Below are 14,784 nucleotides of genomic sequence, written 5' to 3' on the forward strand. Positions count from 1 at the left end.
ATCTCATACCAACATACTCTTCATACAGTCCCTCTGCTGCCTTCTCCTCACCTCATCCAGGGCATATGTTGTCTCTCTTCCCTCTACTTCTTCCTCAGCTGCTCTCCCTTCACTGGCTCTCAACCTCATTTACCCAGCCACACCTGTACCTTGTCTACAACAGCCAACCCACCACCCCTGAAGCCAACCCACAGTTGTGTATTATCAATGCTAATTAACCCAGCTTCAGTCTTCTATATCCCTCCCTCCCTCCCCCCACCCCCCACCCCAGTCTGTGCAGGTACGGGGGATTGCGCTGACCCAGGTGTAGGACCTTGCACTTGGCCCAGCTGAACTTCATGAGGTTTGCACAGACCCACTGCTCCGGCCTATCCAGGACCCTCTGGATGCCATCCCTTCCCTCCAGCATCTCAGCTGCACCAGTCAGCTCAGTGTCATCCCTTCTATGCCTTCCTTACCCCCCATGGCAGGAAGGGAAGGAGTTTCTTCTGCTCCAGTTTTGGATGGAGAATCTGCCCGAGTCCTTGAAACATCAGCAGGAGGCCAAGGATGCTGCTTATCCTGCCTCTCTCATTCCCTCTTGCATTTTCAATCCCGTCAGCTTTGGAGAGCTGCTCGCTGAGCTCCTAACCTGGGACGGGCCCTGTCCACGGGCGCTGCTTGAGCAATGTCACACGAGGCTCACGCAGCCGCTGTAACACCAATGGCTGTACATTGAACAATGAGCTAAAAATAACAAACGATCAATAACGGCAGCATGAACTCTGGCTTATTTATTAATTTATTTTTTTTTTAGAAAATCTGTATATTGACAACAGAACGAGGCAGCTTTCTGTAAAGGCAGGAGGAAAAATGGAGCCGGGCTCCCTGCCCACGCCCCAGCCTGGGGCTGGCAGCGGTGCCAGCATCACCCGCACCCGTCTGTCCCATGGGGGTTGTGCCGTCCTGCACCCTGGGAGCCCCACGCTTCCCTTCTGCCTGGGGTGATGTGGGAGGGCTGCCCTGCTCCCTAGTCCCCCGTGCTGGCCCAGCCCATGGCAAGGAGCTGGGGGAGCTCAGAACCCGCTGACATAACCCCATCGCCGGCAGCCCTGGGCTGCCCGCTCCTGCCCGCTCTGCCTGCTCTGTGCCAGCGCACGCCTTCGGTGCGGCCGCCAGCCTTGGAGTCGTGCCCGCCTCAGACTGATCTGCTTTTTCCTCTCGCTTTCACATGCCCAGGAAACTGCGGCATTACAAGGATTTGAAAATGGCCTTGAGCTTTTTAAGCACTGCTCTGAAGCAGATATTTTTCCTAAATCAAGATTTGCAAAGGTATTTGGGCATTAGCTGGCCAGGGGGATTTCCAGAAGCATCAGAGCACCCAAACACCCTTTAAATCTGCCTCCCATGCAAGTGCAGATTTGGTACTGAAAAGCAGCTAGAACAATTTGGAGGATTTTTTTTTTACATCACCAGTGTTAGTGTAAGTGTTCTCTGAAGGTGTTCCTTGCTGGTTCCCTTCTGAAAACTGCAGTGGTGTGGGATCAGCCCAGAGGGGTTTGGCCGAATTGTGGTGTCTGAGTCCAGAGAAACTCATTCCACCTTCAGCTTCTGCCAGTGTGGCTGCTCCGTCCCTCAATCCCAAATAACCCGTGGTGTAAGTCTGGCTGTGGGGAGGGGACCTGGGGCAGGTCTTGGCTCAGTGTTGGAAGGACACAGAGCAGTGCAGTGGATCAGTCAGGACAGCTGTTCTGTGTGTTGTGTGTCACGATACTCTTAACATCCCAACTCAACGCGAAAAAAAAGCCATTGCCACAAACAGCGATAGTGAGGTGGGTTCTTCCTCTAAATCACACTATTACAAATACAACCCCGTGCCCAGCATTTGCTCTCTTCCTGTAAAAAGCAAAACTTGCACAGCCAGCAATGCTCACCCAGCTCCACGGACCAGTAACTAAACCCAGCCTAATGAGTCCTTGAGAGCGCTTCCCCTGAGCAAGTGCTTCAGATCTGGAGAGATGCCGAAAAGAGCTGAAACCTGCAAAACAGAAAATAAATAGTTGTCTAAGTGCTCAGTGGTTTTCCCAATGATCCTGCTGTTCTGTTTTATGCCTAGAGCTCTGAAAACCCCAGGATCCTGGAGATCCCATATCAGAGAGATGCTCCAGCAACATCTTGCACAGTTAAGCCATGGGGCTCTGGGGCAGGTGAGTTTAAACTGCTCCTGTACTGGAGCAGCTGGAAAAAAATGCCATTCCCTGAGGAAGACAAATTTAAGAGACTGAATCCAGGGGATGGTTCGAGACCATGAGTCCCGTTTGGTTCGTTCCCTCAGGGAAGACTTGGGAAATACAGAGAGATCAAGAGGGAGCAACAGATATTATTAGTCAGCCAGGAGGGAGGCGGCTGCAGGGGAAGAGGGTTTAAAAGCTTCAGGGTATTTTTAGATGTGGTAAAATGAACAGTGGGGAGGGGGAAAGAGTCAAGGAGACCTCTGAGAGACGTAAATGCTTCACAGAGCAGCAAATGCTTCACAGAGCAGCGTGGCCTGGGCTTTCCACTGCATCCTGCCCCAAGCATCAGCTGAGGCAGAGATTTGCTCAAACAGAAGTAGGGGATGTAAAACAATAAAAGAAAATGCCTTCTAGATCTTTACCTAACAAACTTTGTCAAGCTGGCTGTAATGACAAAAGGCCACATTTGCTGAGACATTTTAGCCCTAATTCCCTTAATTTTAGCTGGAGTCAGTTGCCAAAACGGAGTTTAAAAGCTGCTTGCAGAGCCTCCGGCAGGCTCGGGTAGATGCTAAACATCTCTTCCATCTTCATCCACCATGGTCCAGACCACACACACCATCCCGGCAGCTCACGGGAGAATAACGGAGCTGCAGGAGGACAGAGGCTGTTTCCAGGGTGGTGTAAAGGGTCTTGGAGTGAAGCACTGGGTGAGATTAAATACAGCTGAGGGGGAGAGGTGGGGACTGTCCACCTCTCCTGATCAGCCAGGAGGATAACGAAGGCACTCAGAGGACAGGGTGAAGCAAGGGGCTGCCTCCCCCCTGGTTCTCCAGGGAAGCAGCCCTTGCTTTGCCATCCCTGTTCCCTGCCAGGAAAGATCCCTTCCTCCCCAGGTTGGGGGGGTTGGCAGAGGCAGTGCCTTTGATGTCCTGTGGTTTTCCAGCATCCCCCCAGCTGCCTTCATTCACAGGGTGACTCCCTCCATCCCAACTGGAGTACATCTGCTCTGGAGAGGCTTGCTGGGGCTGGTCTTCAGCAGGTACCTCCTGAGTTGCTGGGATGGGATGCAGCCCAGGATAGGGTTGCTGGGGTCTGGGGTGAAGCATCTGGGTTTGCACACCCCACTGGATGTTTTGCACATCCCCTGTTCCCGCCACAGCGCGTGGAGGCGTAGAGGAAGACCCTTTACAAAGCCTTTGGTGGATTTGTGCGAGTGAGTCAAGTAGAATATCTATTTGTCTCTATAGCAGCTGAAGGAAACTGGAAGCAGAGCTGATGGTCCCGCAGCTGCCACGAGCAGCAGGTCAGCGCCTCGGCATCTTTATGGGAGGCCCTGGGAATAACCCGGGAGTGCCGTGTGGGGCAGGACCACCTCTCGTGCACCGGCACCAGTGCTTCTCCACAGCGATGTGGCGAAGCAGGGAACTCCCCTTGAGCTTGGTAAAACAAGAAGGAAATTCTTTTCACCCTGATGCATCCCTGGGTGGGATTTGTCCCAACAGGTCACGCCAGCCCCTCCTGAGCCCCGGCATGGCCATGTGCACTGGCATCCCCACTCCCCACTAACTGCTTTCAGCTTGGGAAGTGCAGATTTGCTTGCCACCAGGGAATCTGGGATTCCCTCTGTCCCAGGAACCCTCCTGAAATTGCCTTTAAATTAATTCTCAGGTTTTCTTGTAGAGATGCATTGGCTCTTTATTTTTGCCCTCTAGCTGAAGACCCCTGCCTTGCTGCGAAGCCAGGGGGGGCTGGAGCTCTTTGCCTTTTCCCCAAGTGCTTTGTGGTGGCCTCCAAGATCTGGGCTTTGCCAGCTGGAGCAGCTCAGCCACAAGGAACCACGCAGCTGCCATGGCTGTGCCGCAGCAGCTAGACACTTGCACATCCCAGCTCTGCAGCATCCGTAGGAAGCCGTCGATAATGGCAATAACCACCGTCTCTCTGAACTGGCTTTAGCACCAGCTGAGACATTGGGTTCAGGGGTGAGCTTTTGTGACAGCTTGATTTTGAAAAATAGGATTAATGATGATGAGCTGACTTAATTTGTGGGATTAAAGAAGGATGTTGGGAGCACAAAGCCTGTATATGGGAGGTGGGCAGCTTGGCATGGCTGCACACGGGTTTCTGTGGTATTACAGGGTGTCACCGGTAAATATGGCTAAAGAATGGATCCTGCATGTTATTTTACAAGCTCTCTATTTCTCATGCAGGTGGCATCGTAGGAAAGGTCACATCCATCCTATGCAGGTGATGGTGGGGATTGGGTTTTGCTCCAGAGGATGCTTTTTGGTTTTGGCTATGTTTTGCAGCGTGTGCTCTTTGCATACCTACCTTAAGGTCTCTTCATTCAAATGAAGCATTAAAACCTGATGACCAAGTGCTAATTGCAGGGCTGTGGCCTCTGGAGGTTGTGGCTTCTAGGTGCTGAGGTGCTCTGGGAAGTGTGGACCGCATTTGCAGGACATTCTGGGACAGCAAGGCAGCAGCTGTCATGTCGTTGGGTTCAGAGCAATGCTAAACCCAGCCAAGGGTGAATTAATTAATTCCAGGATCCCATTAAACCAGGGGCAACACCAAGCTAGGGGGATGGGCTGCACAACAAGGACCCAGGCTCCCATTTCCCATGCCAGAGCACAGCTGGGAATCGCTTGCTGCGGGGCTTCACTGTGGGGAGGGCACAAATGCCAATGCTACTTCCCAGCCACGGCGCTCAGTTCTGAGTTTGTCCCCTCTGCTTTCAGGGCCTGGGCACCCTGTCGCAGGGATGCTGGGGTTGGTGCTGTGCCTCCTGTGGCCAGCACAGCAGAAACCGTTCCTGCCATGCACACATGCTGTCACAGCTATCGTGATAGAGGCTGTCAGGCACTGTCATACCTAGTGTGATGGGGCAGGCAGCAGATACCCGTGATAGAGGCAGGCCTGTGATGGGGCAGGTGTCCGTGACAGGGGCAGGATCCGTGATAGGGCAGGTGTCCGTGACAGGGGCAGGATCCGTGATGGGGCAGGCAGCCACAACAGTGGCAGGTACCCAGCCCAGGAGCACTGCCTCATGCTCGCTCCCAGGCTCAGAGCAAGGACCAGACTCTGCTCCTGGAGGAATTTTGGCTGCTGCTCGAAACCAGCTGATCCAGCAAATGCATCTGTCCAGCAAACAAAAGACAAGCCATGTACCTATAGTGCTGCTGAGCAGTGCGTCCACCAGCCCATCCCAGGAATCACAGCGGAGGCTTTAACAGCCACTTGAGGAAACCACGACCTGGGTCTTGGCCCTAAAAGCTGCCCCCCGCTCCCCCCCCCCCCCCCCCCCCGCCCCAGGCTAGGATTAATTGGGGGGGAGGGTGGGTGCAGAGCTGGGTGCTGGCAGGGCACCGGGTTGGTGGCACTCTGCGGGTCCCTGCAGGGGTGTGGGATCCCATTATTTTATTAAAATCGGCCAAGGCGCCATCCCAGAGTAAGTGGCTGAGCCGTGGCCAGACTGCAGTAATCCCGGGGGATTAGCGTTCGGCCAGGGCCAGCGCCACAGAAGCATTTTTTTCTTCTCCTCCACCTTGGGCCGAGGGGCAGCTGCAGTGCTTCGCCTCCTCCCCGCGTTGGGGTGGCTTTTAGGGACGACAGAAGAACGGTCTGGGGTTCTTTCGTGCCTCCAGTCGGAGGATGCTAAACTGCTTCTTGAGCACCGGTGGGAGCCGGGAAGAAACCAGATGCTGCTGCTGGGCGTTGGGCTGCGCGGTGGCAGGGGGGCAGCGCTGCCTGGGGAGGGGGCACGGCGGGCTGGCCGTGCCGCCCCGGGTCAGTTGATTTTGTTGTTGGGAGCGGAGACTGCGACAGCTCAGTGGGCTCCTGTGCAAGGGAAACCCTGGGCAGGGCACCGGGCAGACCCTCGGGGGCAGCGTCCCCCTTGGACACAGATGTGGGGCAGACAGGGCAGGGGGTCAGGGGATGGGGCAGGCAGGAGCAGGGGTCGGGCAGGCTGCAGCACGGGGGTGCGCAGCGCCCCCCCCCGCCCCCGGGCACCCCCCCCCGCCCCCGGGCACCCCCTGCGCTGTGCCGCTGCCCCTGCACCACGCACGGGCTGCGGGCGCGTGCCGCGGCGGGGCGCTCCCGGTGGCGAGTGCCGGGTGCCCGGTGGCCCGGCCCGGCCCCCCCTCCTCGACCCCCTCCCCCTCGGCGCGGCTCCTTTGTTGTTCCGGCCGAGCGCGGAGGCCGCCCCCTCCCCCTGCCCAGCGCGGCTGTGCCGCCCCCGGCGGGAGCGCGCCCGTGCGCGGGAGCGCGCCCCCTCCCCTCCCTCCCTCCGCGCCGCCGCCGCCCGGCAGAACCTTCCAGCGCCGCCGCCCCGGTGCCGCCGCCATGGGCGCCGCGCCGCGCTGAGCCCGCATCGCGCCCGGGCCCGCCGCCATGGAGCTGGGCAAGGTGGTAAGTGCGCGGCCCCCGGGGACCCCCGCGGGGGGGCGGGGGGCTGCGCCCGGCGGGGCCCCTTCCCGGGGAGTTCGGCAGCGCGGGCGCGGAGCCGGGGGGCAGCGGGGGCAGCCGGAGCCGTGCGGCCCCTCTCGCGCTTACCGGGGGGTCTCCCCCGCGCGCGGCCGGTGCCCCCGCGCGCTGCCGCAGCCCGGGCCGGGGGCGGCGCCCACCCGCCCGTTGGACTCGGTGCGCCCCGCGGGGCTGGGCGGTGCCGCGCGCCCCCCGTGTCCCCGCGTGCCCCGGCCCCGCGCGGTGGTCACGGCCCATCCGGGGCGGGGGACGAGCTGGTCGGTGCTGGGGGCGCTCCCCGGGGCGGCGGGCAGCCCGCCTGGCCTGGCTGCCGCCGGCTCCGCTGCGGGGCCCGGGCGTCCCGGCGGGATAACGGGCGAGGGACGCTGCCGCTCGCGGGCGGCGTCGCACGGAACGGTGCCCGCGGGGTTCCTACCGAAGCCGCCTGGGCACTGCCGGGCTCCGCGGCATCGCGGCACCGCTTGATTCCGGAGCATCCTGAGGGCGAGATGCGCCCGGGTGCTCCTGCGGGATAAACTTCCCCGGTAAGTCGGTCCCGGGATGCTGTTCCCCCGAACACACACCGGGAGGTGAGCCTCTGACATCTGCGTCCTCTGGCCTCGCTCCTGTATTGCCTTCTGTTTTGAAAAATGCCCAAATACTTGTATTTGCTGGGAAGCAGAAGTCTCTGGTCAGGACCATCAGGAACATTTTAGGAATATTTGAAGGCGGTTGGAACCTTCCTGAACCACCGACCCTGGGAAACACAGCCATCCTCCCGCTCCAGATAGAAATCGCCACTGCTGGAAGAGATTATCTTCGCATAAAATCCCCACTTAAAATTAAAATCCTGGCTAACAGGGCAGCTTGCGGGAAAGGCTCTGGCTGTGGCCGAGCCAGCTGGGCAGCGGGGCAGGAGTGATGGAGTGCCCATATCAATAATTAAAGCAAGAAGAGTAACGAGTGTTTTTCATGCGGAGGAGTGTAGGGGTCCTGGGCGGCTGCCTCTTTTTCTGCCTCTCCTCAGACCCAGCTGCCCATGATGGGGTCTCTGGTTGTGCTGTGGGGTCTCTGGTTGCAGTGGGTCTGAAGTGCCTGGCAGCAGGAGCTAGGGCCCACGCTGGCCCTTCATGGTGCTGGCTGTGACCAAAGCACTCCCCAAGCTCTTCTGCAGCTTCAGTTGTCTTCTCTTTTGGCTGTTATTTTAGCTGGAGGCTTCAAAGGGGTCTGCATTTTACAGTGTCAGCTTCCCCAATGGTCGTTGGTGAGGTTTGGGTTCTTCAGTAGACTCACTTTTTACCAGCTGTTCTCACCAAAACCACTTTTCTTGCAGTCCTTTTCCCTCCTGACCCTCCAAAGGTTTATCTGCATATCGGAAAAGTCCATGTTGCTTAAACTGGATTTAAAAAAGACATGTCCAGTAATTAATCTGCATAAATTGCTTATGGCACTGGAGAAGTCCAGTGGCTCAGCTCTTTGGGTGCCGGTCCCCCAACAGTGGGCAGTGATGTGTTCAGCATAGCAAGCTCTCATCTCTGGCATCGTTGGAACCAAACCCTTCCAGGCACTGGTGACCAGCCCAGTTCTCCCATCCTGGCACTGGATGTTTCACTTGAGTCCTTGGGACCCACTGTAAGTCAGTTGTGTGGTTGTCTTTGTTCTTTGCCTTTGCTTGCCTCCAAGGTAGAGGAGTGGTCAGATTCCTGCTCTAGCTCTTGTGATGAGCTTATTGTTTGAGCTCCTTATTTTCGCTGGAGGCTCTGGAGAGGCCAGGAGGAGCGGTGGGTTAAGTCCTTGCACGTGAAGCTTGTGGGCACATCATCCTGTGGATCCCAGCCCACCCTGCTGCCCTCAGGAGGAGCTGCAAGCTAGAGGGGTGGTCTGTTCAGAGACACTCAAAATGCGTATCCTCCAACTTATTTTCGTTTTTCTACCATGGTAATGGTACTGCAACTCACAAGGCAAAGGCCTTGGCGGGAGTCAGAGAGCAGCTACCATCCTCTTGTGTCTCCTTGTGGTGTGGAGACCTCTGAACATCATCACATCGCCCTTCCCTGGCCTGGCCCAGGTGGTTTCTGCCCCAGAAGCACTGCCTGCGCTGGAAAGCTCCTCTGTAACACTCTCAGCAGGCTTCACCGTGTGCCAGAGAGTGCTGACAGTGGGTAGACAAAGTGTAACATTGACCTGAAGTCATCATCCTCCCAGCCTCAGGAGAGTGGACCTGGAGGTGGTGATGCCAGGGCAGGTCTCTGCCAAGAAGAGCCTCATGGCAACGCCGTTGGCTTTCAGCGTGGCTCCTGGAGCCCGTGGCTGTCTTACCAGTGACTGGTTTGGGGTGTCCCATGTGCCGTGGCATGGCAGCAGGGCAGCAGGGCAGGGGTGTGGAGCAAGGTGTCCCCAGACACCTCCCCGAGGGCCCCCATGCTGGTGTCCCTTGGGATTCAGGGCTGTCTCTGCTGCACCTTGGTCCTCCTCCTCCTGGCATCCTAACTGGTGGCATCGACATGAGAGCCACTGTCACTGGGAGCAAACCCCAGTGGATGCAGCGAGGTTTTAGGGTTTCTGATGCTGGAGGCCAACATTGCTTTGGGGAAAATGTAGTTGTTTTTATGGCCCAAGTAAAGGGAAATCCGAGACTTGTGTGATTTTGGGGATTATTTGTCATCTGCTGGGAGCAGGAGGTGAGAATAGCGACAGCACCTTCAGGGAGATGCTCACACAGCCCTGGTCAAGGCGCTTCATCCCTGGAGCGGCTCCAGTGTGCAGCCGGCTGGGAGAGGAGTGATTTCTTTCAAAACTCATGGATCCAGCAGCGGAGGCAGCCAAATAGCCCAGATTAAATGATGGGGAGGTATTTTTAATGTCTCACTCCCTACTCAAAGGCAGCATTTATTTTGGACTGAGCAGGAAGACTGGTTTGTGCTGAGCATCCTCTCATCCTGCACATAGAAACAGATCTGTGCATGCACGAGACGCCCAGCACCTGGCCCGCGCGGCGGCCAGCCCTGCCAGCACTGCCCTTCTGCCTTCCTTCCTCCGGCTGCGGCGGGCGCGAAGCCAGCCTTGTGCCCTGCTCCTGCCAGCCTTGTTCCCCGCTCCTGCCGCTGCAGCCATGGGCCACGGCAGCCCAGCGGAGCGGGGACCACGGCTGCCCTGGCTCAACCCAGGAACTCTTGCCAGTCCCAGTGTCCAGCTGGCTTTGCTTCGAGACTTTGCCGGAGAAGAACCTTTCCTGAGCCCCGGCTAGGCTGTGATTTGTTTTTAGCTGCTGTTGGTGAGTGATGTTTAAAGAGACATGCGCCCTCCAAAAAGCTCGTCCGCACCCCTGTGTCCTGCACATGCTCCAGGGCTGGAGCAAAACTTTGCTACGCTGGGATTTGCATTTTAATTAAGTTCATGGATATTTTTTTTTTTTTTGCAGGCTTGTAGTCAGGTCTCCCTGTTCACTCGCTTCCCCTGGAGCCCCTGTGTCTGCAGGGCTTGGTTGCGAGTTTTCTGGAGGTATGCTCTGTCCCAGCTCTCCATTTATAGAAAGGAATTAAGGAGAAATGAGGGAGCATTACTAAGAGGATTTGCACTGCTACTTACTCAGTTTCTCCAAATAATTTGCAATAGCTCTGGATTCTTTAATCAACACTCATTTCCTTTTGGAAATGAAAGGAGAAGCGGGAAGGCGCCGTGCAGCTCCTGAGCAGAGCTCAGCTCTTCGCCTTGAACGGGAGATTTGCAATTCAGGGGGGTGAAAGCGGAATTTGGGGAGTTCTGGCAGGGGGATGAGGGGATGTATATGTGCATGTGAAAGAGCAAAGTGATCTCAGTGCTCAGAAAGCCTCTGTCACTCTGTCCTGGGTCACTCTACGAAGCTTAGGGGCTCTTCAGTCCCTGCCTGGAGCCGGGGTGGTCACCCCAGTGCAGAGCTGTCAGTGGCTCTGCTGTGGTGTGGCATCTCCTGTGAGAGGAGCTGGGCTGAGTCAGGGGTCACGGGGGGGGTGTGGGGGTGGTGGTGTCCCAAGGGATGTGGTCCAGCTCACCCCGAGGGCTGGCAATGCTCATTGTCAGGGGGATTCCTCAAGACCCATAGGAATGGTGCTAAATTCCCCTGTCCGAGGTATATCTAGCCGTGGACAAAAGACCTTGCATGGGTTTCTGGGGCACCCCTGGGTGCTGCGAAGAGAGGAAAAGGTGCTCAGCAGGTCCCGCTGCTCTGGGGCAGGATAGTCCCTGGTCTGTATTACCTGACTCTGCTGCACCCCAAAATGGCCTTGAGCCCTTCTGTGCTCGTGGTGGTGGGTTTTCCTTAGCGTGCTCAAGAGATGCTGGAAATGCTAACGGTGCTTGCAGCAGTAACGGCATTGCTCGCCCAGCCTCGGCAGAGCCCCCTCAGCCCAGCCCTGCCCCGGGCGCTGCCCCACTGAGGTCTGCCCCACACCTCAGCCCCGTGGCCCTGCCGTGGGGCAGCGTGGCAGTGCCACCCCCTTGCAGCTCTCGTGCAAATGGGGCCGCCTCTGCTCTCGCTTCCCTGCCCCGTTGCACAAGAGGAAGCGCTGGGGTTTCCTTTCCCGGTGGCGGGGAAGGGTGTGGGGCTGGAGGAGGGGCCCAGCTGCCCCGGACCCACTGTGGCCCCCTGCCCTGCTCCCAGTGCTGGGGGTGGGGGACAGCAGTGGGAGAGGAGCCCTTTGGGCACCCGCATGGGTATGAGGACCGGGGGCCGACATCCCTCCATCAGCAAGAAGCCGGAGCTGGGCCAGCAGCGCTGCTAAGGACACTTGTGGCCTGACAGGGCAGAAACAGCCCTTGTAGTGTAGAAGTTCGTAATTAAATTAAAATTGAATTAGCATCAGCTGTAGGTGCCGGATGGTGTTGGGAAGCAGCGCCTGTGTCTTGGAAGGTGCCCCTCCATGGCAAAGAGGTCTGATCTTTCTTTCAAGGCAGCCCCAAATTTCCCTCCTCCTTCACCCAGCGTTGCAGCCAGAACCGGTGGACAGGAGTGTATTCTACTGTCGCCCTCCCTGACCCAGCTTGTCCCTTGGAGGTGACACTTGCAGCCTTGGTCCCTCGCCACTGCCCTGCGCTCCTCTGCTTTGCCATGCGGGCGCTGCCAGAGCTGCTGGCCGGTGGGGCAGCAGCTCCAGCATCTCCCAAGTGCTGGTGCCTGCTCCGGGTGGCTGCTGGGATGGGATCCCTGCCCTGCCCTGCCCTCCCAGAGGATGCAGTGGGGAAGTGGGGTGCCCACAGCACCCGCAGGGATGGAAACACAAGATCTGTCTTTTATTCAGAAACCTTTCTGCCATCCACATGGACATCATGTGTGCTTCAAACTGAGCAAGGGACTTTGGGATGTAGGGTCTTGGAGGCCACCGCCTGGAGCCTGCTGGCCACCTGCCAGCCCCCCATCACCCTCCCACCATGTCTCCCCACTCTGGGGGGGTTGCTGGGGGCCTCTGGTTGGAAAAAACATGTCCTTGATTTACCAGGAAAAGCCAGCAGGAAAGAGCAGTTAAACTGGGAGCTCTGTTTCCATCTCCCCCAGTGGCGTGGTGCTGGTGGGAGTGGGCACGTGCCACAGCAAAGCTGCTGGCTTCGGGGAGCAGCACCCGCATCCTGCCCCTGGCCACAGGCTTCCGCTCGCCAGCTCTGCCTGTGCATTCAGCTTGTTACGTGTGGTCCCGGTCCCCCCCAGGTGGGACATGCATTTAAACAGCGGTGCTGGGGCTCCCCGCCACGCCAGGGGCCCATGGTGGCTGTCCTGCCTGCCTGTGCCTTCCTGGCTGTGGACTGGGATTTTGGACAGGGACAAGTTGCACCTGGAGCTGGATCTATGGCATGTGTCACCAGTGGCTATTGGGATGTGGGCATCGTGCTCCAGGCTGCCGCTGCTGCCAGAGCAGTAACTTCCTGAGGATTTTGTTGGGATTTTATTATTGCTGAATTTAATTTTATGGTTTTCATAAATGACAAGGGTCTGTGGCCCCAAGGACAGGCAGAGCTGCAGAGGTGGCTCCCACCCTTGGCCTTCCTCTGTAGGGAGCCTGCTCGCTTCCATCAGACCCCTCAGGAAGGGATGTCTGGTGGGGTCAGGTTTCTCCACCACGATACATGTCTCAGCTCTCCTTAAAACCAAGCTAAGATGCAGGTTCTAAGCTGTGTCCAGCCTACTGCTGGACCGGGATGCTTGTGCCTTGCAGCTGGCAATCTGGGTCCCCTGCCACCCCGAAATGAGCCTCTTGCTTCTTGCTGGTGACCTCTGTCGTCACCTGCATGGTTCTTACTGGTCACCTTCGTGACCTCGGTGGTCCCCAGTCAGCAGGGACCTGGTGCTGAGTGCGGTGAACAGCTGGAGACCTGCTGTGGTCCCTGGCAGAGCCAGCACCGTAGGAATGGGGCTGCAAATGCCACAGACCTGCAGGGACCAGCCCAGCATGGCTGGGGCGAGCAGCAGCACTCCCACAGCAGAACTGGTTCATACTGGGGCATCAGGACCCAGCAGTTTCAGCTAAGGAGGTACTCAGCCTTGGGGTGGGGGTACTGCTGGCAGCTGTAGGTGAGACCAGAAGCTGCCTCAGCCTTCCACGCATTGTCCCTGCTCCAGCTGGCCGATGCTTTGGTGGCAGAGAGACTTTCTGGGGAGTGGGTCAGGCTCATCACTGGGGGAGGGGGGGTGGTTGGGCCATGCCCAGCTGGACGTGGAGTGCCTGTGTGCCCCTCCAGCCCTGCTCGGCGCTGAGTCATTGGGGTCGGTTGTGATGAAGCTGTAGCGGGGCTGCCTCGGAGAGGGCCAGCCAGCAGGGATGCAAGAAGGATTGCAGTGAAGATAATCCCGCTGCTTTAATTGGTTTATATCAGCAATTAGCTACTTCTGGCAGTGCTGAGCCAAACGGTTTCATCCCTCAGTAGCCGGATTCACGGAGCAGGTGCCCAGCGAGTGCTTGGTGCTGCTACGAGCACATGGGAACCTGAGGAGAGGGCAGCCCGTGCCAGCATCACCGCGCTCCCACGCAGGATCAGCCGCAGCGTGCCCGCTGCTGGCACGGCTCCCCACGGGGCAGCGTGGAGTAGGGTTAGAAATCCAGCCTGGCCAAGGCTTCCAGCGGCTGCTTCTGCCTCTCCAGAGGCTACAAGGAGTGTGGCTCTGCCCAGGCTCCTCGGTGCGGGCTTCCCGAGGTGCCTGACATCTGTACCACAAGCCTTGCCTTTCCTGCGGAGAGTGGCGGGGGGCTGTGCTGGGAGGGGCTGCCTGCCCCCGCTGCCTGCCCCACGGGAGGGGTGGGCTGGCTGCCGGCAGGATCAGCGCGCCAGGGGTCTCCAGGCAGTGGGGACCGGTTGTGCCGTGTCTGGATGTGCCCGTCGGCGGAGCGGTGGGGAGGTGGCAGCGGGTGCCAGCCAGGGCAGCTGCCTGTGCTGCGGGCAGCGGGTCCATCTCCTGCCCCTCTGATGCCGCAGCTGGGGCCGCATCCTTTGCCACCAGAGAGCACAGGCAGCCCCAGCCCTGCTCTGCTCCGCAGACTGTGGTGGTCTTGCTGCCCCGCCGCCAGATCCCCGTGCCCCTTTAAAATGCCCCTTACACTGCAAGCGGAGTAGGAGGCACTGGCTCCTGCCCATGATCCAAGGGCAGGGGAGGGATTTGCCTTCCTTCTGCCTGTCCCACCACCCCAAGGGCAGGAGAGGGTTCTTTGTGGTCACTGCTTTTAATTGCATCGTTGTTAGGCTGAGTAAATGAGTCCTGGCAGCAGCTGAACCTGGTGGATGCCAACTGCATCCCAGAAAGGCATCCGGCAACGGCAACGGGCAGCATCCAGCTGGCACGAGTAGGGGCTGGGGACCTGGATGAGACCCAGCCACTGGCAGGTGCCGGCAGAGCTGGGGGGGGTGGTCTCAGCGCGTGAGGGAGGACTGGGGGGGGGGCCCTTCAAATCCTTCCCATCTCACTCCCCCTCCACCACTTCTCTTTTGCAGACTGTCAGCATCAATAAGGCTATTAATGCCCAGGAAGTGGCTGTCAAGGAGAAACATGCCAGAAATATCCTTCCCGAAGCGGGCTGTGGGACACGCGAGCATGGGAGCGGGGCTGGGGCCACCTGGAAAAGGGGCAGCGGCAAGGTGGTGT

At 58.4% G+C, this 14,784-nt stretch overlaps 1 protein-coding gene across 4 annotated transcripts in view; it reads left to right on the forward strand.

The window, feature by feature from the left end:
* Nucleotides 1–14,784, forward strand: part of HIP1 (huntingtin interacting protein 1) — a 49,318-nt gene that overhangs the window by 17,140 nt on the left and 17,394 nt on the right. For 2 of the 4 annotated variants that reach the window (XM_040612821.1, XM_040612831.1), the window contains exons 1-2: nucleotides 6,512–6,626; nucleotides 14,634–14,697. In XM_040612821.1, coding sequence (XP_040468755.1) covers nucleotides 6,609–6,626; nucleotides 14,634–14,697 — 82 coding nt within the window. In that variant the 5' untranslated portion in view covers nucleotides 6,512–6,608. Of the gene's footprint in view, nucleotides 1–6,511; nucleotides 6,627–14,633; nucleotides 14,698–14,784 lie in introns of those variants that run through there. The other 2 variants (XM_040612812.1, XM_040612803.1) reach the window with 1 other exon arrangement.

The sequence above is a fragment of the Falco naumanni genome, chromosome 1 (assembly GCF_017639655.2).
Source record: "Falco naumanni isolate bFalNau1 chromosome 1, bFalNau1.pat, whole genome shotgun sequence".
Lineage (NCBI taxonomy): Eukaryota > Metazoa > Chordata > Aves > Falconiformes > Falconidae > Falco > Falco naumanni.